General features: G+C 40.3%; 1 protein-coding gene and 1 long non-coding RNA gene across 4 annotated transcripts in view; one reads left to right on the forward strand and one right to left on the reverse strand.

Annotated features, from left to right (window-relative positions):
- The window catches only part of SUMF1 (sulfatase modifying factor 1), a 38,921-nt gene that overhangs the window by 5,417 nt on the left and 11,847 nt on the right, over nt 1-21,657 (forward strand). For 2 of the 3 annotated variants that reach the window (XM_055806286.1, XM_005240213.4), the window contains exons 3-7: nt 2,553-2,627; nt 15,215-15,297; nt 17,040-17,162; nt 17,877-17,991; nt 19,035-19,148. In XM_055806286.1, coding sequence (XP_055662261.1) covers nt 2,553-2,627; nt 15,215-15,297; nt 17,040-17,162; nt 17,877-17,991; nt 19,035-19,148 — 510 coding nt within the window. The remainder of the gene's footprint in view (nt 1-2,552; nt 2,628-15,214; nt 15,298-17,039; nt 17,163-17,876; nt 17,992-19,034; nt 19,149-21,657) is intronic. The other variant, XM_055806287.1, reaches the window with a different exon arrangement.
- LOC114012896 (uncharacterized) lies at nt 1,036-20,309 on the reverse strand. The gene is made up of 3 exons (XR_003555632.2): nt 19,650-20,309; nt 15,404-15,498; nt 1,036-2,424 (listed from the first exon to the last, which is right to left on the reverse strand). It is a non-coding gene; the product is annotated as an uncharacterized LOC114012896 (long non-coding RNA).

A 21,657-nucleotide genomic window follows, 5' to 3' on the forward strand; every position in this document is an offset into this window, starting at 1 on the left:
ATGTCTATGCAAGATTTCTTGGGCTTTTTGTTTGGGGTTTTTTGACCTTCGGGTCCTAGGACATCTTTGTACTAGTACAACTATGTTGTTAGGTTTTCCTTATTTTAGAGGAACAGGGTAGAAGGGATTTAAAAAAAACTGCGATAGCTGGGGACTGCAGGCTAGTTCAGCGCAGCTGCTTGCTAATGAGGTGAGCAATAGAAAGCCCTGTTGTCTGAAGAAGATATAATAGCAAGTGTAATAATAGTTTTATGCATGTTACTGGGAACAATGGACTAAGAAATAATATGTTAAGGTTCTTCCAAGAAAGAAGCTACCTGTGCATAAGGCTCTGATCTTTCCTGACAGTTGACTGTTCCTACGCAACTTTTATAAATTCCTGACAGGCATTTTAGGCAAATAAAAGCCTTGGTAATGATCAGGTCTCAAAGGAGGCACTTTGCTGAATTCACTTGATTAAAGTGGTTCTCATTTGGAAGATACAATCCTTCTGGTTGGATGAAGGGCTTCTTTTATCTGCAGCACTATTTCTGTTTTTAAGTTCTTAGCTCAATAGTTATGAAAAAAGGTTGCTTAACAATTTTGAGTTTGAACAGGGTTTGTTGCAAACAGCTTCCGGAATGAGCACATGTGCAGTGGTATTTAAATGTGGCACAGCATCAGATGGAGCCTGTTTCAGACAGCACTTTGTGTCCCAGCTAGCGTAGTTGGGTGCCCCACTTATCCTGTCTCCCTTGCTCCCCGTGTGGAGCCCCTTTTTACACTGGATTTGGAAAAATAAACCTGGAGTTCAACAGCACTGATTCTTCAGGGGTTTTTTGGGGATGCATCTGAGCACATTTTTGTGTATTTAAATAGTGTCCATATTACTGTGGGTAAACAGAACCAACCTACTTCTTGGTTTTCTTCTGTTAAGGACTAGACTAAACTCCAGTGGGAGATGAAACCTGAAAGTAAATAGAAACCTGAAGAAAAAAAATCTCTAGGTGTACAGCTATCTTGTTGAACCAAAAGTATTTTTTAAGAAACTTTAAAAGTGCCCTTGATAGAGGCTGTCAGACTGAAATCTGGGGTCCCTTTCGTGATAAACCTGTTTGCCTCTCTCTGGGTTATTCAGATTGGGCAAATGAGAGAGATTATTTTTTTCTTCTCTTCTCTTTCCTTTCTGAAACTGAATATATAAAGATCACAACTATAGGCTAAAACTTATTGTAGTTTGGGTGGTGAGTGGGTGTTGTGGTTTAACCCCAGCTGGCAACTAAGTACCACGCAGCTGCTCACTCACTCCCTCCCCTGCCCTGGTGGAATGGGGAGGAGAATCAGAAAAAGGTAAAACTCATGGGTTGAGATAAGAATTTAATAATTGAAGTATAATAATAACAATAATAACTATTGTGATGAAAAGGAGAGAGAAAGAGAGAGGAATAAAACACAAGGGGTAGGGGATGGAAGCAAACAAAAGAAACTAAAAAAATCAGAGTGGTGCACAATATAGTTTCTTGCCACCCGCTGACCGATGCCCAGCCAGTCCCTGAGCAGCAATCAGCAGGCCCTGGCCAACTTCCCCCAGCTTACACACCAAGCATGGTGTTCTAGGGTATGGAATATCCCTTTGGCTAGTGTGGGTCAGTTGTCCTGCATCTGCTGTCTCCTGGCTTCTTGTGTACCTGCTCACTGGCAGAGCATGGGAAACTGGAAAGTCCTTCATCTAGAGTAAGCAACAACTAAGACATCTCTGTTATCAACATGGTTTTCATACTAAATCCAAAACACAGCATTGTACCAGCTACTAAGAAGAAAATTAACTCTCTACCCCAGCCAAAACCAGGACAATGGGATCCTTCTTTCAAACTGTGTTGCTTGAAGAGTTCTGAGTGTGCAGAAGCAACTCATGGCCATCAGTCTCAGTCTCTGGATGCCTATAATAAAAGGAAGAAACTGAGAAGGGCAAATGTGTTGAATTGTAGTTTTGATTTCCCTAGTATATCAATTCTCTTAGTTTACCAAGGGAAAAAAAAACTATGTTAGTATCATGTACTGTGATCCATTGAAAAATTATTTGTGGTTTTTGTTTTCTTTTGGCTTTATATAATGCGAGACATAATGATTGGGTAACTCTTTAACTCTCCTATTGTTACAGCACTTTTAATACATGGTGCTAGTGATGATGGAGCAGCAAGTGACAAGGCTTAAGTCTTTTATTGTGATTCCCAAAGGAAAATGAAGAGAAATTACGCCTTCCTCTGAATGTTAGATCATTGACTGCAGCATTTTAAAACAGTTGGGACAATTGGAACTGCATTTTTAATTAATAAATCTAAAAACATTTGCAGAAGCTTTGTGAGCTGCCATCTGTCCAGTTGCTGTTGAAGAACAGTGACATCCAGAGGTAAAATGCCTTCTCTTCTGTTCCAAAATAGCTTCCTTGAAAGACAAATCAAAAATAGTATTAGAATTTCCTTATCCTTGATAAAACACCACTCACATTTACAGCTTTAAAAATAACATTCCTTTCATAATATGGGTGATTTTTTAATTTTTTTTTTTTCTAGGCAGAGAAATTTGGGGATTCCTTTGTGTTCGAGGGAATGCTGAGTGAAGAAGTAAAGGCTGATATCCACCAAGCAGTGAGTAACACAGCAGAGCAAAACTTACTTAATCACTGGGGTAGATGTGTTAGCAGTTGTGGCAGTAGTATTGAAATTGTGTGGTGTTCCCAAAGCCACATATATAATGGGGTCTATGGAGTGGTGTTTGGCCTAAAAGATTAGATGCCCTCAAGTGTGGAAGATTTACAGTCTATTCTCTTTTACCTTTTTTAAACAATTTAAAAAAAAAAATCTGCTTCCGATTAGCAGAAGTGAGTATCAATCTCCTTTTTTTTTGGTGTTTTTTTTCCCCTTATAATGAGAGATATTTAGGACTGTAGTAAGTGATGCAGATAGAAGGCTGTTTATTTGCATTACATGTAACAGTGTGATGCTTCAGAAATTCCAATGTCAGTAGCATGTGCTGAGTGCTGTGCTGTGTAGGCAAAGAACAGGAGTGCTGCTGGCTCCAAGAGCATATGTAAACGTGACTGGCAGACTCTGCCAATGCAGTCTTGCATCCAAGCAAAGTGGGCAAATCCCAGATCCTACCAATTTAAGAAAATGAGGATAATCTGTGTATCTGATAAAACAGCAATGCTATCTAAGTGATGCACTAACACAGTGAGTGCTTTTTTTATGTTAACTGGAGGCAAATATTCCAAAGAAGTGCCATTTTGATGGCAGACCTGAGAGTGTAAGACTCATAATGTTGTGAATGGCTTAAGCTGTGCTTCCTCCATCTCTGTAGAAGATTTATATGCCTTGATGCTTTTTTCAGTTCCCTTCATCTTACTAGGGCAACATAGCAATCCTGGTAGGTGCCATGCTGATGATCAGCTGGTGCTGATCCGCTTCTCCTGTTGAGTAGAAGTGAATATTAGCTGGTTTTTTTTTTTAAATGTTGGTAGCAAAGCTTCCCTGCCCCTCTTCTTTTTCTGTTGTGAATGTGTTGCTGAGCCTTTCCTTTCTTAGGCTTCATTTACCTCCTCCTTAACAAGTTACTTAACCTTTACAGGTCCCAATAGTAAGCAGATTATGTATTGTCGTCATCTGGATGAATTTATCTGGTCTGAGCAGAAGTTTGGACAAGATGACCTCCTGAGGTCTCTTCCTGTCAGAATTATCCTCAGATCTGATGAACACACTGTTTTTCCAGGTCTCTTGTCCCATGCCTTTAAAAAGCCCTTAGAAATGAAGCATTCTGATGTGCATAGTGTGGCAGGTTTAGGGGGTGGGGGTGGCTTCAAGTAGCATTTACTCTGCATGGGCATTTCTTCAGCTTTTTTTGGTTAATTTTCTTTTGGCTTAGCAAAGCTAACTTGGCTTATTCTGCAACTGCTTGAGTCAACACAGGGAAGCAGGATGTACATGGGGCAGGGATAAGGTAGTAGCAAGACTGAAACTCCATCTTTTGGCAATAGTTCAGTTAAACGTAAGTAAGTGTTCAGTGAAACTGCACTTACAGAAGAGCACAAGTTGCCACCTTTTGCACCTCCTGATACTAGATAAGCAAAGAGGGAGAGAGGTGGGACAATCTGAGATGACATTATGTCTTTTAGTTAGTAGCAAGGTTTTCATTATGCATGTCAGTTGATCCAAGGTACAACCTCGGGAGTTCAGAGGATTGTTATTTATTATGGCAAACAACTGAGAATACCTGGGACTTCAGTATTAAGTTGCTTGATTTTTCTCCAAGATTGTTTATCACACAAAGAATTTTTCTTCTGTGAGCATGGTGTGGTAACTCAGAGTAGTGAATATTAATTGTTCTGTATAAATGATGCTCTTGGTTGAGAGGGAAAGTCTGTAGAGTTTGATTTCTATCTCCAAGGGGCAGACTGATAGATTGGAGGTTTCATGAAGCCCCATGTGAATGTGGGCTGTGAATGACTGGCAAAAAAGGTGGGGTTTTGCTTCCTACTGCAAGGAAAGGAAGATTACAAGAATATTTTATCTTTTAATTCGGGACTAACATTTGTGTACTGTGAGATATAGGAAGATTAAATTGGACTTCCTAAGTACTAGCATTCTGATGTTGAAGGTAGGATAAATCCAGATGGGCTCATTTCATCTTCACAACAGTTGGTATTAGAGAAATTTTTTCCTGCCCTAGTTCTGTGATGCAGAAATCCCTAAATCACGCTCTCAGTTTTAAAACAAACCCTAAGAATGCTGGTGTAAGCTCAGTCTTGGCTATTTGTGTAAACACATACAGGGTGTTGGGAGCCACTTTACTGGGTGTGTCAGCCGAATTTTAAAGTGTTGGCTGTAATATGAACAGAACAAGTATTATGCCAGACAGCTGGAATGGAGCCCAAACTGGTCTTTTTGGCTGCTTCTTGATGAAGGTTTTCTGTATTTGTTTGAAGTAAACTTTAGGAGACTGTCCTTTTGCCATGTTTTCAGTATTCATTATTGGACATTTTGCGAGTTGCTAGAATGCAGAGCATTGTCAAAATAGACACAGAGAAAGATTGTACTAAATGTTTTGGTAGGGTGATCTGGAGAATAGTGACTGCCTGCCTTGTAGTTTGGCACTTCTAAACTTCATGCTGATGCTGTGGGCAAACATGTTGTAAAATGTGGTAATATTGTCAGGAGGTGAAAAAGAAACTAAAGCCACTTTTGTTCCTCCTGTCTGCCTACCCCCTCACCAGCTAGATACCATGAAATCCTAGTTCTAGGAAGTAACTTGGCCTGCAAGGAGAAGGTGTCAGAAAGCAGCTCAGCAATGGAGCTGCAAAGATAACTGTGTCTGAAGGTACAGCTTAGAGTTCTATCTGTGTGTGCTTCTGCCTCTCAAAACCATGTCCAGTATGCATTTTCTGTGAGAGGTTATAAATGTTGCGAGTACTGTACAGACCTTAGTTGTTTTGAGGGTCACTGGTTTTTGTGACAGTGTAATTTGTAAGCTAGAACAAGTAAGGATCTTTCAGTTGCAGGGAAGGGAACCATGAGCCATGGGAGGTGGCATTAGGATATAATGTAGTGAGACTGCTGCTCAGGCAACCAAATTCTGTGTAGGCCATGCTTATTTTGGCTGATTGAAATTAATACAATGTATTAGCAGTTTTTTATAGATAATGCTTTCAAGAAACAAGTTTCTGTAGATGTCTTGCAAGAAACTTCTTATTGCAAAATGCAGAAGCACCCCAACTATGGGGTAGGGACTTTAAGCGTTCTGTAAAAGTGAATTTTTGCTAAGCATCTGTAAGCTTAAATGAAACAATAGAAACTAGGGGAGGGGGGAAGAAAATTGCCCCAAATATTTAAAATCTGCTAGTGTCTGCTGGGGAAAAAATGGTGAAAGGAATGTAATGCTATTCAGTTACTTTAATAAAGAAAAGTGAATGCACTTTAAAACTTGGCTACTGCAGCATAGCCATTCAAATGTAATTAGAAAAAGTGTAAATTGTGTGAAGTTTGTATCAGCAGATTGTAATGATCGGCAATAGGCTTTTTTAAGGCTTTTTTCTCAATGTATGTCTTAATCCGCTAATATTTAGGTTGTGGTATGTGTCGTCTTGAATCATAACTATGGCTGTGAAAAGCAGAAATAAGATCTCAACACTGGAGCATTACTGGTACTGAAAATCCTTCCAGGAAATTGATGGGAGAAAGGACTATATTTTTACTTTGCCTTAGTGTCTCAGACATGTTTTGATAAGACTTTTCTCCAGCTGAAGCACAGAGGTGCTAAATGCAATTGTGAGTATAGGGGAAGAGCTACAGGAATGTATATTTTGGAATTAGCATTTCATACGCAGTTAAAGAACTAGGTGGAGGTAGCAGTGAAGATACTGAACTAAATGGTTTGTAACAGTTCCTATAAATAATGAGGTGCATGTGTCTGTTGGGGAGTATCTGGGGGTTTTGCTCTATTTGGCCACTTTGGCTTTTCCAGTTCTTAAACCAGACAAAGTTATCGTAGGCCCTCAAAGGAAGCAGACCGCTAAGCTAGAACAGAGGTGGGGCTGGTGAAAGCTAATGCAGGAGCAAACCAGCTTAGCACGTATTATAATTGTTGGAGCTTTGGGTGTGCATTTCCTGGAGGTGAGGTGGTCTCTTAGATAGCCACTGCTACAGGAATGCAGGTTGGACCTAACCCTCCTCTGGAAGGGAAGCAGTAAAAAGGGGTGTAGCAACCAATAATTGAATTGTTCTAGACTTCTGGGAACACAAGTTTTAGTTTTGGCTTTTGAGTTTGCAGTGGTGATGTGGTAGATAGTGAAAATTTAGCACTGTAACAGATGAGGGTGTTACTGATAGAACTGGTGAGGACCTTTTCAAGTAAAAAAGGATTTTCTAGGCTAAGAGGCGAAGGTCCTTTGAAACTAAATCATTTTGTGTGGGCTTAACAAGTTTGGATAGTTTCACATATTAAAATCAGTTCTCAGACTTGCAGATTAAAACTAACTACTAATTACTGCATCTATTACAGCTATTAAGTTATGGCTTTTCTTGGGTATTTGGCCTTTGGTTTAGATACCATAGATGAAACACAGCCTGGAATTGCCAACAGCTTGGAACTCGGAGATATTTTTTTTTTTCTTTCCTTCTCTTTTGAGAGAACTGGAGGAAATGGAAAAAGCTCAAAATGTAGAGGTTTTGTTATTCTTATTTTATGACAAAACTGCCTACTTTATCTTCCTGACTGAGTTCAGAAGGAAGTACAGACGGGGGGAAATGCATGCCCGGTGCTATTATTCCATGCCGTTGTAAAATGCCATTGATAAGGCATTTTAATGTATCCTAGAGCAAAAAGCATGGGGATGGTGTCTGTGAAATGAGAAGGTACTGGGGCGTGCTTGCCAGTGAGGGGATTTGAGAGCACCTGCAAATAACTGCAAGTGTTTTGCTTGCTGTGCATCTACCCTGAAAAAGGTAAACAGGGTAGCACTTACCAAGACTGGAATACAGTGTAAGTCAGATTTTCTCACTGGAGAGTAGTAGGAACATTTTGATTCTTGGCTTGTGCAAGATAGCAAAATAATTTTTGCTTCTAGGCCAGATAAATTCTGCAATGAAGAGACCGATAGCATACAAATCTGTATACTTAATTTGTCTTTAGGAGGTATTGAATTTTTGGTCTGAGAATGCGATGAAATTAGTTCCTGGCAGACTTGAGGAAATACTATTAAGGAGTTCTGGTCAATCTAGAACTACTGAATGCTACTTTCATCCCTGTTTGTATGGAGACTTCTGCAGCGGTCTTGAGCTGTGCAATTTGCCTATTTATACCAGTGCCTCTAGCCAGTAACTCAAAGGACACAATCCCATTCTAAAACCAATGAAAACATAAGCATTTCAAATAGGATTTAAAATTAATAATGAAACAAGCAATGTTTGCAGGTAGGATAGCAGTACTGCTGTCTGCAGCAGTTACTATGGAGAGTGACAGCGTGCAATACTTTGCTTATCTGTGGCTTGGGGGGAAGCAGATAGGTTATTGCATAGTTTGTCTGCTACTGTTAAAACATCAACATGCCTAAGATGCATAAGCAGAAGTTGACAAACACGCTTATTGCTACTTTAAGGGTAACTTTCATCTCTAGCACACTTGGTTTTGTTTTTTCAGAGACCTTTCAGAAAGAAAATGGCAATCAAAGGCATGGGTGAGCTGATTTTTTGCAGACCCTAATGGTTTGGCTATTGCCTGTGAGGAGCTGGGAAGGTGGAGCTGCTATTGAACTATTAATCTCTGTCTTCTTATGCCGTGCTCCCACTACTGGGATAAAGAACGATGTGCAGGAAGAGTCTGTCACTGGGAATTACCAGTAACGTTGGTCCATAACGGTCAGTATAAACTACAACTTTAAAATGGGGCATTGCTTGTGCCTCAGGCTGCAGATGTATCCATACAAGCCTTATTTTCTTAAAGCTCGTATTCACTTGGCTATTGGAAAAAATTACTAGCTTGAGTGCAGATTTAGATGTTGGCTGAAAAATAGACTTCCAGAGATGGAACTCACCAGGAATATCAGTTCCTCAAAAGAAGCTTCTTTGGATTCCAAAACTTGCACTTAATGAATCTTACTGGATTTTAGCATCAAATATTTTTGGTTATTTTTCTTGGAGGATTGACATAGCTGTGAAGTATTACACTATTTGAATGAGATTCAATGACCTTTCCTTATACGAAGGAAGAGGTCCCTTTGTAAAAATAAAATGCTAGTTTCCAATTAAGTCTGAAATATTTTCTGCAACTGATCACTTAAAATGTATTTATTCTTAATCTATAAAGCTGCTGCCTTTCTTTTTTTTGCGATACTGCAATTTCAAAGTGCTTTAAAGTATTGGGACTTAAGGCAAACAATATCAATATTCAATATTAAACAAAAAAAAATATCCTTATTGCTTTAATTTCTGAGCTCATGAGGGAGGCTAGAAACCTTAGAAAATAAGAATGAAAACAGATTCTTCTGTAATTGGAGCTTTTGGGAGCTGGGACTTCTGAGCAATATAAATAAATAGCATGGGACTTGCAGTGGTGCAGAAGCTGTCAACATCAAGTATTAGCTTCTGGAAAAAATACTCAGCTGTCTACTTCTAAGCTGTTTCAGTGTGCTTAATTACTGATTTGGTGGAGAATTTGACAATCATGTTTCGGTTCAGTTTATGTACATAATTATAGAAGGTTTGCTCTTCTCTGCAGAGTATCTTCAAGTACAAATATGAATTATAGCTGCATATGTAGATTATATCTCCCATGTGCAGCTACTATGACAACCATGGTAACTGGCTAGGAGAGGTCTATTCGTTGTCTTGAGTCTTCAAGTGGTGTTCACTTCCACACTATTTACATTGCAATGTCTCCCTGACTCAGTTACAGCTGTTTCAACTTAAATGCAAGCCTGTTGCTATAGAGATGGTGCACTGCATAGAAACAGGTCATGTTCCTGCCGCTCTCAGTGGAGAAGCGGAGCTGCAGGCTGGCGAAGGTGAACAGGGAGCACGCATCTGCTGGAAGGGTTTTCCTTGCATTTGGAAAATGGCTCTAAAATCGAGCGGGACCACTGCCTGGCTCCGGCTTGTTTCAAACTGCCCTTCATGCAGTGATGCATTCTGAATCTGACTGCCAAGCTGAATCAGAGCAGAGGGGCTAAGCTTCATCTCTGCCCTCTGCTGATTTCCCTCCCTGGTCCAGAGCAGGACCTGACAGCTGTCAGCCAAAATGTGGGGTGGGTTAGCATCAGCTGGGAGCTGGGCTGTGCTAGTGCAGCAGCCCAGAGTAGCTGCTGCTTCCTGATGTCTGGGGCTGCTGAATCACGATCCCAGTGCTCGACTGACCTCTTCATACCCATAGTCTGCTTCTGCAGGCAGGTGTAGGTGAATGGTACCTGTCTACTGGCAGTGCCTGGCTGGCAGAGTGGGCTTCCCTGCTGCGGAGGGAAGGAGATGCTGTAGGGATACGCAGTTGGGAGCTGTGTGATGGAGGTGGGAGTGAAATCTCTGCTCTGAATCTTAGTGAGGGAAGAAGTTTTTGAAGGTTGTTAGGAAGGCATGCTGATTCTACTTAGAAAAATAGATGTTAAGTTACTTGTGACCAGGACCCCACCTTATGTGATTTCTGTGTGGTTTCTGAGTGGAAAATGACAATGGCTTATCTGTTGCACAGTAATTATTTTCATTTCTGAAACTTCCTGCCCTACTAAAAATGTTCTATTTTCTGTCTGCCTCTTTCTTCAGTAGCTCATTAATCAGCAGTTCAGGGTTTAAGATATGGCTTAGAGGAGGAAAAATTGACAGAGATTTATGTGTATCTGCCTTGCATGGATAAAATAAAACCTCATCCAAATATTATATTCTTTACCGAATAACTAATTTTTTCTCAAGTCCTACCAATGCTAGCAGTGAGGGTATCCAGACCACTGGGTATATTTCTCAGAGATATTGCTTCATAACTTCCCTGCTTCCAGCTGATGCACACATTGCTTTTGCAGCAAAGAGGATGCTATTGCAAATTAAAGATGTACAGAGTTTAACACAACCTGATTCAAACAAGTGGTAACCTATTAAGTCAGCTTCTGAAACTGAAGTGTGTGTATCTTTCAGAACCCACGGCTTAATAAATGGTTCTGGGAGAGTTTTCCAGACTTAGACTACTTTTCCCTCTGCAAATCTCTTTTCAGACAGTTGATTCCTGAATTGCTGAAGTTCTTAGTCTGCAATAACTTTTGCTTCTTCCCAATGGTTATCTTGACCTAGTGTATGCAGGCCTTATTATATTAAAAAAGCATTATAATGATGGAGCACATCAAAAAAAGGTGTTTGGTGCTACATGTCTGGATAACAGCATGAATTTCTCATCTTCTGTGCCTGACTTAAGGTTAAAATCTACAGCTTTGTTATTTCAAGTGAATTGCTGCATGTTAGAAATGGAATTACAGCCAAGATGAGCTACTCAGCTGAGTTTATTTTTGGTATTTTTTCTAATATATGTGTGAATTGAATTTGAAATTTGGAGGTAAAGTGGGGGGAGTGTTTTTTTCTAAGTTAGGTGCAAGACTATTATAAATGTTTTCATGGTTATTTGCTGGGGGATTTGGGTGTGTTTTCAAGGGTTTTTACTTACTGGTTTTGCAGTACCAGTACCAGTGTAATGCTGACGACGAAATTGACTTTGCTGATGTTTCCCCCCCCCCCTTTCGTTTTTTATCCGTGTATTTGGGAAGTAATTTTCTTCAATAGGATTGTAAAGTAGTTTAAAAATCTTGAAATCACAAGCTAATGGGGCCATTAAAGTTAGGATATTCCAGCCTACTTTGAAAAGAAAATTGAATACTTAAAACTTTGACTTTTATGCAAACTGATAGTGGGAGTATAGGCTTCAGTTCTTCAAATAGCTTCATTTGAGTGGAAAACTTCTAGGTTGGAATTAAGTATTAGTATTCCCAGTGTGATCATATTGTGTTCTCTTTTCTTCACAGCGCTATGCGCCTGTGTTAAGCAGAACAGTGAGTTCTTAAAGTTTAATCCTGGACCACAGAGCTGGATAATCCAAGTTTTCAGCTGGATCAGACCAAAACAAGCATTGAGCTTCTCTGCCTCTGAAATGTGCTTTGCTCCTAGAACTGCATTTCCTTGTACATCAACGCAGTTGCATAATGTTTGCAGGGTGGTAATGTTTAACCAATTCTCTTAAAAGTGGTAGGCTGTGCTGTGAAGAGTTAATTAAAGTGAAGGAGATATTGTCCTCTAATTCAGTAACTCTTCAAGATGTATTCAGCAGCATATGCTGCTATTTTTACAAAATTAATCTGTTGCCCGTCTACAGAACACATGTTTCGGAGTGAAGCATGAGAATACTAAGCTTTATGAAAGTAACTAAGCTCATTAGTGGTGAGGGAGGGCTTTGCTGTATTAACTGTGATGTTGTAATATCTCTGTCTAATTAGCTCTTCTACTAATTAGATTTAGAACAATTAAAAGCTTTAAAGACTTATGAGAAGTTTTTTGAAAGGACTGTAAATTTCAGGTACATGACTTTCTCTTTTGGAAGGAGCATCTTGGTGCATGCTCACTGGTGTCACTGGCTGACTTAGATAAGTTTCCAATTAATTATTGAAGGCTGTATGAACTTTATCACTGTTACCACTGTCCTAGTACTATATGTGTAGCGTCTCTAAAGATCTGGGTGTTCTGAAAAGACTGGCAGCCATTTGGTGTTCAGTTCAGCAGAGCCAGAAAGAGAAGACGTGCACACGTAGTGCTCTCATGCGGAGACACTATATTTTTCTCATTTTAAAATAAACCATTCTGATTGAAAGCATCTGCTTTTTCTTTCGCATAACAAAAATGTTTTCCAAAATTGAAGTCTTCTGAAGTGTCTTTGCAGTCTCCTGCAGAGATTTTTTTTTTTCTTTAAATCCAAACCCCAGCAGTTAAATTTACAAAAATGTGTTGTGCTTAGTAACTATTGGGATGAAATCTTACTTGTGATCTTTCAGATTCACAGAGAACCTTTAGCAAACGATACTGTAGTGCTCTTATTTTCCTTAAAGATCTGTAAAATTCTAACTTTGGATTTCTGTTCTATCTTGAGTGTAGATTAAAGGTTAAAGCTCAAAACAGATGAGGAATTGGTGAAATTAGACTAGTTTAAAACCTACTGACTGTAGTTTTTATTTAGCATTTGATCGTTCTGAAGCTTTAGCGCTATGGGAGTTGAGCGGAGTATCTCTCTGAAGATCCCATATTTGGGTTTGAAGACTGTAGTTTCTAGCAAGAGATAAATGCTTCTCATGCATTTTTCAAAAGGGTAGGGGCTCTGCTTGTGGTGAGAATGTCATTGGCATTGTCGGATACTGAGCCGGAATTACGTGGTTGGTGTTGTCAATTTCTGTGCTTGTTATGCTAGGGAGATCAGAAAGCAGGATCTTCAAGAAATGTCATTACTTTCGTAGTGCGCCTGGAGGGTCCCATTTAGATGAAGAGCACATGGACAGAACATCTTAGTCATCAGCAAGCAGCTGAGAACATCTTTATTGCTTTTGTGCTTAACACTGATGTCTCTTCACTAGCTTTGGCACAGAGTGTCGGAAACCCGTGTGTGGATGGCTTCCCAGCCTGAAGGAGTCCTGCAGCACGTTTAGGGATTCCAGCACTCTTCCCTAGAGCTCACAAAGAGCTGTAGGCTCTTCAGCTGAGTTTAAGCCAACAGCTCTGCAGCTTTAGTCCAGGATTGCTATTGATTTACAAAGAGCTCTTGAGTAAGGTACCCAGATGTATGTTGTAGGCAAAATCTGTGTGTGATGATGGGAGAAGAATGAAAAGCTGTCATGGGAACTGTTATAGCATACACTGATCAGCTGATATAAAAATAAGGTAATATGTCTTTGTGTATTAGCAGTACTTCTGTTTCTTAGGCACTTCAGTTTAATTTCCTACTGAAACGTTCAAATGAGAGATCTGCTGGGTAGTTTTGACCAGAGTTTTTCTTAACAAATGATGCTTGTCATAGTTATTTTTTCTCACATACAAGTAATTACATGTTAAATGCTCTTCACTGTTGAAGGATGCAGCTTCCTCCTAGAAGCTGCTGTTAAAATTCTTTGACCATACTGATACTCTGTCTCCGGAGTACCAGCTTTCAGTGACTTTTGCTTTCGAACTTTCTGTGAAGGATTTGGTGAGTTAAAGGGTCACACTCTTGGCACAGTTCCTACGTGTGTGCATAATACTTTACAAAGTTGGTTTATCAGCATGATGAAGACAAAGAAATATTCTGCTTCTTCCCTTTGCCATCTTTTGAGTGGGGAAAGCTGATGGGCAGCAGAGAGGGCAGAAGTTGCTGAAGGTTTTACAGGCCAGTGTTAGAGAAGCATCTGCATCTCCTAGGTCTAGGGCTAACCAGCTGGTAGGCTATTTAACTCCTAAAGCATTGGAGGTTTATTTACTTAGATTTTTGTTCATTATGGAAGGGATCTCTGTAATAGGAGTGTTTTGAAAGCAAGCATTCAGACTGCTGGAATAAAACCACTTATTGATGGTTAGTATAAGTGTTATTTTCTGCCTCAGTTTCTGAAGGGACCCATTATTAAGCTAAGTATTTCTAAGTGAATGTGAGTGGGAACAGAATAGTTAAACGTGCTGTGCACTGACCTTCTCTGCTTTGAAGTAAGCTTAATAGAAGAAATCCTTAACAAATGTATTCCAGCAATAATTCCTTGGCATTGCAGAACCAAATTTGAGGCTTTTATTAGAGAGAAGTACTTGATGTCTGCATTATTAGAGTGTTTTGACTGCTTGATGTTGCTCAGCAAACCAACTGGGGAAAAAAAAAAAAAGGCTTCACTTCTGTGGCTCTTCTGTCTCCACCTTCTGGAAGCTGACAGCAAATAATTTAAAATCGGCTTACTGAGTTAATTAACTGGAAAGTAAATGTGTTGCAAGATATGTGTTTTAACCCTAGTTAAAGGAAGTCATCAGGATTTTGTTGTAGTTATTCCAAAACACTGAGTCTAGGGAGCAAATAATTGGGATGAAAATTCTCTTTAAGCCAAAACTGTTGTGTGTTTGGGTTTTTTTTAATCATTTCTGCAGAATGTGTCAGACTGAAGTCAGCCAGGAGGTTAGCTGGTTCAACTGTACTGTGGGCATACTGTTGTAAAAGAATGGAGTAATACTCTAATGTTCCAGGTCACCTCTTCCAATCACTACCATCTGTTCTTGGCTGATGTTTTCAGAGGTCAGGAACTGAGAATTTGTGAGAGGACAGTGTGGTCCATCATAGTATGCTGAAGGCTGTGCTTTCGAAAAGAATAAACTGTGTCTTGTATCAGATCTGCAGGTGAGAAAAATGTAGAAGGGAAGGAGAGACAGCCAGTACCTCAGAGAAGTATGCTCAGGATTTAGTCTCCCTCTTGCTTGTTTTTGGGTGGCATTTTCTTTGTGCTGTTCTGTATCTTGGGCTGTTCCTTGAGCAGCGGTGTTGTAATGTAGATCAAATGATCGTCTTGGTTTATGAAAGATCATCTGGAATGTAACAGGTCAGTTGGCTGCAGACAGAGCCATGAACTGTGAGTGACAGCTTTGTAGCCTGTGTTCGCACAGTTTTTTTCAGAATAACCTTTAGCTGGGAACTTAAGTCTTCTTCCTTGGCCATTCTCATCACTTCTCAGGTTGCAGCTGCTCCCTGGTGGTTGCCTGTGAAGGGAGCCAACTGGAAGCACCCCGAAGGTCCTGACTCTAGTATCTCCAACAGGTAAGCCGTGAATGACCATTCCATTATAATAGACAGTGCTTGTAAATGTATCTGTTGACTTGCATCAGGAGGGGGTGGGGGCAAGAAAAGGTCTTTAATTAGGTACCTGTTTGCTGCTGCTTCTGCTACTATTTTCTCATCTTCTAGGGGTCATCTGGTCAATGATGCAGAATTTCAAAAAGATGTATAAACACTTTCCACCTGAGGGAAAAGAGACCGTACTGAAATGTGCTTCAGTGTTTTCTAGTCACATTTAGATGTCAGTAGTGAAACAGTAGATCTCTAGAGGGTCAGTATCTTTAGAGTATTCAGTGCAGATCTGGCTTTGGGGAGGCAGACTAAATTTGAGCTGTATGCATGTTCTAGGAATCTGTGTAGCATGTTGTCCATCTGAGATTTGGAAGCATATCTCTCTGGCAGCAGCGTACTGAAGAGTGTTGTTCTTTTTACTGTATTCTGACTTTGTGGGCTGATTATTGTGGAAAATCAGTTGTGACTTTATCTAGCAGCTCTAAATGCTGTGGAAAACTGTGCTTTTTCCTAACAGTCTATAGTTAGTACTGTGCTTTGCTAGTGTGAACCCTGAAATTTGCTGATCCATGTCTTCATGCAGTCTCTTTCCATTCAGAAGTGGAAGGAATTTTATGTCTAGAAAATCAAAAGCCTTCGTTAATCTCGGGTGCTTTTTATGGATACTGCAGAACTAGCCCCAAGTTGGGCATGTTGAAAACTGTTGTTCAGTTACGAGTGTTAGGGCATGCTTACTTAGATGTGACCTCTTACATTGCAACTCTTTCTCTTGCTAGGCAGATGTCAATGAAGTTGGCACTAGCTGTCTTAATCATCTAGTTAAGTTTTGAAACTGTCATTTGAAATTAAGTCAGGCTCTGTAGCCTAGATCTACTAGAGGCTGGCATGTTTTTGAGTTCTCTAAGGACAGGGCTATGTTAGTGTAACATCGTTTGATGGCTGAACTGCTTAGTAACAAGTCCATTGTCTGTTCTCCAAGGGCAATGAAAGAATTATCTGAGGCAAAAATAGAGATAATATCAGGAGGTGTTGTTAGGGGGAGACAGAGAAATTTAGGTCACAGTCAGCAGATAAGAGTTGGAAACCTGCCATGTAAATCTAGTCTTGTAGAAGTATGGTGCAAATCTAGCCTAGTACAACTGTTGGTGAACTTGCCCCATGGAAGTAGCCTAATGGACCACCAGGTGTATGCTGACTTGTGAAATGAGGCAGGAAAGACAAGTTAATAGGAAGCCCTCTGTATCTGTCTTCTGGACCAGGGCTCTCAGCTCTTGAAGTATCTCGATTGGTTAGAGGCTTGGATGGGGAGGATCCTTTCGACAAGAATGACTAGGCATTTTTTCTGCCTCCTTTTGGAAAGAGAAGCCAGGGTTGTAAGGGCAGTCTTGGAACCAAACCAAAGATGGGAGCTTTTCTGTAAACTGTAGAGCAGCATGTAAAAGCACAATGAGACAAACAGCAGCTGATTATTTTTTTTTCTTCTTCCTTTTTTTTTTCTGATGGCTGCATTTCCCTCCCAGCATCTTGCTGTCTTTCTTTAAATGGTAGCTTCTCTGTAAAACTAATCTGATGCTTGTCCGGTTGTAACTGAACTGTGAACTTACTCACAGTCCTTTGGCCATCTCTAAAAGTTTCGTAAATTGCTTGTGCTGTATAGCTGTGAAATTGCCTAGTTCTACTGATGATCTTGTCCTATTTATTTTGCTCCACAGAATGGATCATCCAGTTCTTCATGTTTCCTGGAATGATGCTGTGGCATTCTGCACATGGGCAGGGAAACGATTACCAACTGAGGCTGAATGGGAGTACAGCTGTCGAGGGGGCCTTGAAAATAGGTACCTGTCACAAATGTGTCCTTGATAAAGTTTCAAAACTGGTGTTTAACAGATAAGGAAGAATTTGTGTGGTTTTATTATTACCCTCAATGTCTTTTTCCTGTGTGGTGTGCACACCTGTGGTAAATGCAGCACTGACTTACTCTGAACAGATTCCTTTAGGGAAGTGAATTTCTCTACATACCCAAATAGTATATCGTAATCTCAACCCTGTAATGGGAGGGGAGCACAGAGAGCCAAGGAGAGCAGGAGATGTGAAAAAATACCAAGACACAGGACTGTTGTTATTGCAGGAGATGAAAGGTATAGTGAAGGAGCTTAGTGCCAAGGCTGGGAGAGTTGCAAAAGAGCTTAAGTGAATAACTATTATCACTGCACAGCAACTGTAGGGCCACTGGACCCGCTTGTTACCTGACTGGTCTTGGGGAGGAGGGAAAGACAAGGTAACAGGCTTATGTCTTCTCCATCCTGTGCCCTGGACTACATACTGCACAGGGCAGTGCTGCCTTTCCCTCCTTCATGGACGAATTGTCCTCGTCCCTTGCTCGCCTTGAAAACCTGCTAGAAGTTGGCACAAATGGAACTGGAATACAGACAGTTCTTCAGAGTAAGGTGGGGAGGAAGCAGGGTGTGTGTGTGGTGTGTCTTTCTTTTTATTTAAATAAAAAAAGGCACAAGTGTTTGACAACTGTTCTTCTGTATGTCTTTTAATAGACTTTTTCCATGGGGCAACAAGCTTCAACCGAAAGGTCAACATTATGCCAATATCTGGCAGGGAGTATTCCCAACTAGTAACACTGCAGAAGATGGATATAAAGGAACAGCGCCTGTACGTGTGTCTGAAGTGAATTAATCATATGGAAACCAACCTAGTCTTCCTAAAGGAAGAACAAGTCCAGGGGGGCTGGAACTAGATGGTCTTTAAGGTCCCTTCCACCCCAAACCATTCTATGATATGATTCTGTGATAAAATTAAGGTCTGTGTTTAACACAGTAAGTCATGACTATTTTCTGTTCCTGTACTCTTTCACCTTTAGATTTTTAAAGTTATAGTATATTTCACGGCAGACTGGTATTACCAAGGGATGCTTTTTAAAAAGCTAATTGGAAATTTAAGATTACTTTCATTTTAACTTTTAGTTCCTCTCAAACTGACCTCTTTTCCCCCTTTCCAGTCAGTTTGTAGTCAGAAGCTGAAACACTTTCTGCCTGCACTTCTGGCATTGAAGTTTTTGGAACTCTTTATTTTTTGGGTAGTTGTTCCTGACGCACAAAAATCATGCAATAGTTTAAAATAAATGAAACTTCCCTTTGTGGAAATGTTGTATCTGTCTAGTACGGCAAACAATGTGGGATTTAAAGGCAGTCAAGAATGTGAATGAATTATTAAATGGTAGTTAAAGTAAGTCCAAAAAGCTTCATCAGTCGAGGAGTCCGCATATGCATGAGTTGATAGCCACCCTTGCTTCTCTTTGATGGTAATGGGAAAGTGGAAGTTTGGAAGCATGGGCATGGAGGGTCAGGTCATTAATGCTTTGTTTAGGTCTACATCTGTTGGTCAAACAGCACCTCTCTTTAGAGGATCAGTCTCCAAAACCAATGAGAAGATGCGTTATGGCATAGTGAAAATGTGGTGCTGAGGACATAGAGAATGATAATAGAGTTCATTCTTTCATTCTGTTTTATCTAAACAGAGTAGGTAAAAGTGTTATAGTTCTGCAGTTCTGATTTTGTGTCTGCTTTTGAGATATGAAGGCAAAACTCCTACTAAAGACAAATGTACCTTCAGGAGGCTGGTCTTCAGGATTAAAAAACCTTATTTCTTGTTGAGTGATTTACAGAACTGGCACTTGTGTTCCATATCTTGTATAGGTCACTGCATTTCCTCCCAATGGATATGGCTTGTACAACATTGTAGGAAATGCCTGGGAATGGACATCTGACTGGTGGGCTGTTCATCATTCAACAGATGAAGTTCACAACCCTGTAAGTATTTTATTGGCATCACATGAAGTATAGAATTCCCTCTTGCTACTCTGATGTGGTTGCAGTTTGAAAACCTGCTGTTCTTTGCTCTTCTCTGCTGTGTCTGGGGTGGGATTGGCTGTGTTCTGGTGAATTGGGAAGTATCGTGCCACCAATCATCAACATGGGAATTGCAGTGCAATTTAGGTTGGTTATTGTTGGACAGGCCTCCACAACTGGTTAGCAGTGGAATAATTCCAAAGTGGCATCGTGTTATGTAAATAAAGAACTTGCCAATGCAGTGGAATTACTTTGGAGGGAGGGGGAGTTCTTTTGTTAATTTATGTTGCTACAAGCTATACTACTAGCTTGTACTACTATTAATTCCACCCCCCACACACACACACACAGACACCCCCCAGGTAGAGAACAGACCATTGTGAGTAATCTATACGGCTTCTGCTAGCTTGTTTAAAACTCAGTATGTAATAAAGCTGAAGTTTATGGAGAAAAGTAGCTTACCAGGCTTTGAGAGGTTAATCTTTGGTTTTCTTCATGGCAGGCAGAGAAAGAGAGTCCTGCAGGGTGAGCTTTGTATGTGGCATTTCTCATGTAGTATCTCTCAGCAGATTCAAGTTCTGGTATTGCATCTCCTTCTCTCTCATTTATCCAGGATGACTAAATCTGAGAAATGCACTCCTCTGCTCTCACAGAGCTTTTTTTGTTCAGACTCAGTTATCTGTAATGAGAAAACCAATTAAACCTCATGGGGCAGGAGGTCTCTGCTGCAGGATTTCAGTATCCACATGCTGTTGTCTCTTATGATATGTGTACTCTTTCTTTGGTGTGCTGAACATAGTTGGAGGCCTTTCTGGGAAGTCAGCAAGTGGAAGTAGCTTGACGAACTTGCTAAACTTTTTTTGCTGTTTTGTATATTGCAGAAGCTGGTCTTCTGCTGTTCTTCCGGGAGTATGTGTCTAGTGAGAGAAATCAAACTAATTTTGGGGTCTAGATTGCTCTAGATCTGTACTAGCAGTTCCGTCACACTGTTGGAGCATATGAAGACTTCCTAACCCATACCAATGACAGTGCCCAGTTTCAAGTTGCTTGTATCCCCGTAAGACACCATGGGTCTCTCTAGTGGCTTCAGCTCTGTGTCGGACAGTGCACTGCATACATCTTCACAAGTAACTGAAATGCTGTAGCTTTTTTTTTTCTTGTTTGATTTATAATACGATGGACTATTCTCTAATTTCTATTGGTATCAGTCTTGGTGGCCTAGCAATGGTGAAAGAACCTTCTTTTCCTTTGGGACCTTGGCTGTGTTGTATCCCCATCTGCTACCTTTTTTTACATATTGCACAAATAATACATATGATGCAATTTGAGTATTTCACAGTAGTAAAAAATTTCTGCCAGTTTCTGTAATTCAGCAATAATGGAAAGCTGTGTTGCATGAATTGAATCTTGAATGTATAAACACACCTGTCTTTTTCCAAGATTGACTCATGGCTTGCATGCATATACAGCAGAAATATGTTCAGAATTTATACTTAGCATTCAAACTGAATCTTTAGATATTTTTTTTTTTTCCTGTTTGCATACTGATTGATTAGGAAAGAAACATCTGCTGTCTTGCAATTCTGTTTCCATTCTGGTGGGTGTTTTATGTACGATTAAGGATAACTTTTTTTCTGTACCTTTTGAATGGAAACAAGGCAAGTTTAAGAGCAACATTTCTAAAGATGAAGTCTTGAGTAGCTAGCAGAATGTGAATTTAGGTGAAGAACAATAAAACCAGCAATCTTTCCCATACCAGGGTAGAGTATTGATTTGCTTGCAGCCTTGTAAGTCAGCTTAGGAGGAAGAGGATGAGCAAGGCTGAACTTTGCATTCCAGACTGTGTTGTTACTGTCCTTTGCACCAGGGAAACTCCTGCTTTACCCCTTTCGATACTGAAGCTTCACTTCAGTGCCTGGAACCAAAGCCCTCTGATCTGTATGTGCTGCCTTAACCAGAGTGGAGGGAAAGGACCCTTTTCCCATCCGCACCCTTGCGAAGGCCAACAGCACCCGTGTCGCTGGGGGAGAGCGTAGGTCTGGCAGTTGGCAGCGTGTTGTGACTGTCTCTGTTCTTGTTCATCTGTTTCTCAGTCTAACAGCTACTTCAGTTTTGACTGCTTGTTTAACAGTGACCTCTCAGGGCAGGGAAAAGCTCGCAGCTCTGTAGGAGTTGTCTGCCCTAGCAAGAAGTGGTAACACTGGGAAACAAAAATAGAGTAACTAGGCCAAATCTGGAGAATAAAAAAAGTTTGTTGCTGTGTGTGTATAGAACTTAAGTCACAGATCTCATGTCTATTGCACTTGGTTATGTACTGTTTTTTTGGTTTTGTCTGTAGGTTAGCATAAGGTAATATACATTATTTGTTTTAACAAGGGAAATGCCCTTTTTCTTAATATTGCAGTGGTGCACCTTCGTTTGAATGACTTATTTGAATGAAACGCTTTTGTGTTTATGATGTCAATGCAGC

Source organism: Falco peregrinus, chromosome 5 (assembly GCF_023634155.1).
Source record: "Falco peregrinus isolate bFalPer1 chromosome 5, bFalPer1.pri, whole genome shotgun sequence".
NCBI classification, from domain to species: Eukaryota; Metazoa; Chordata; class Aves; order Falconiformes; family Falconidae; genus Falco; species Falco peregrinus.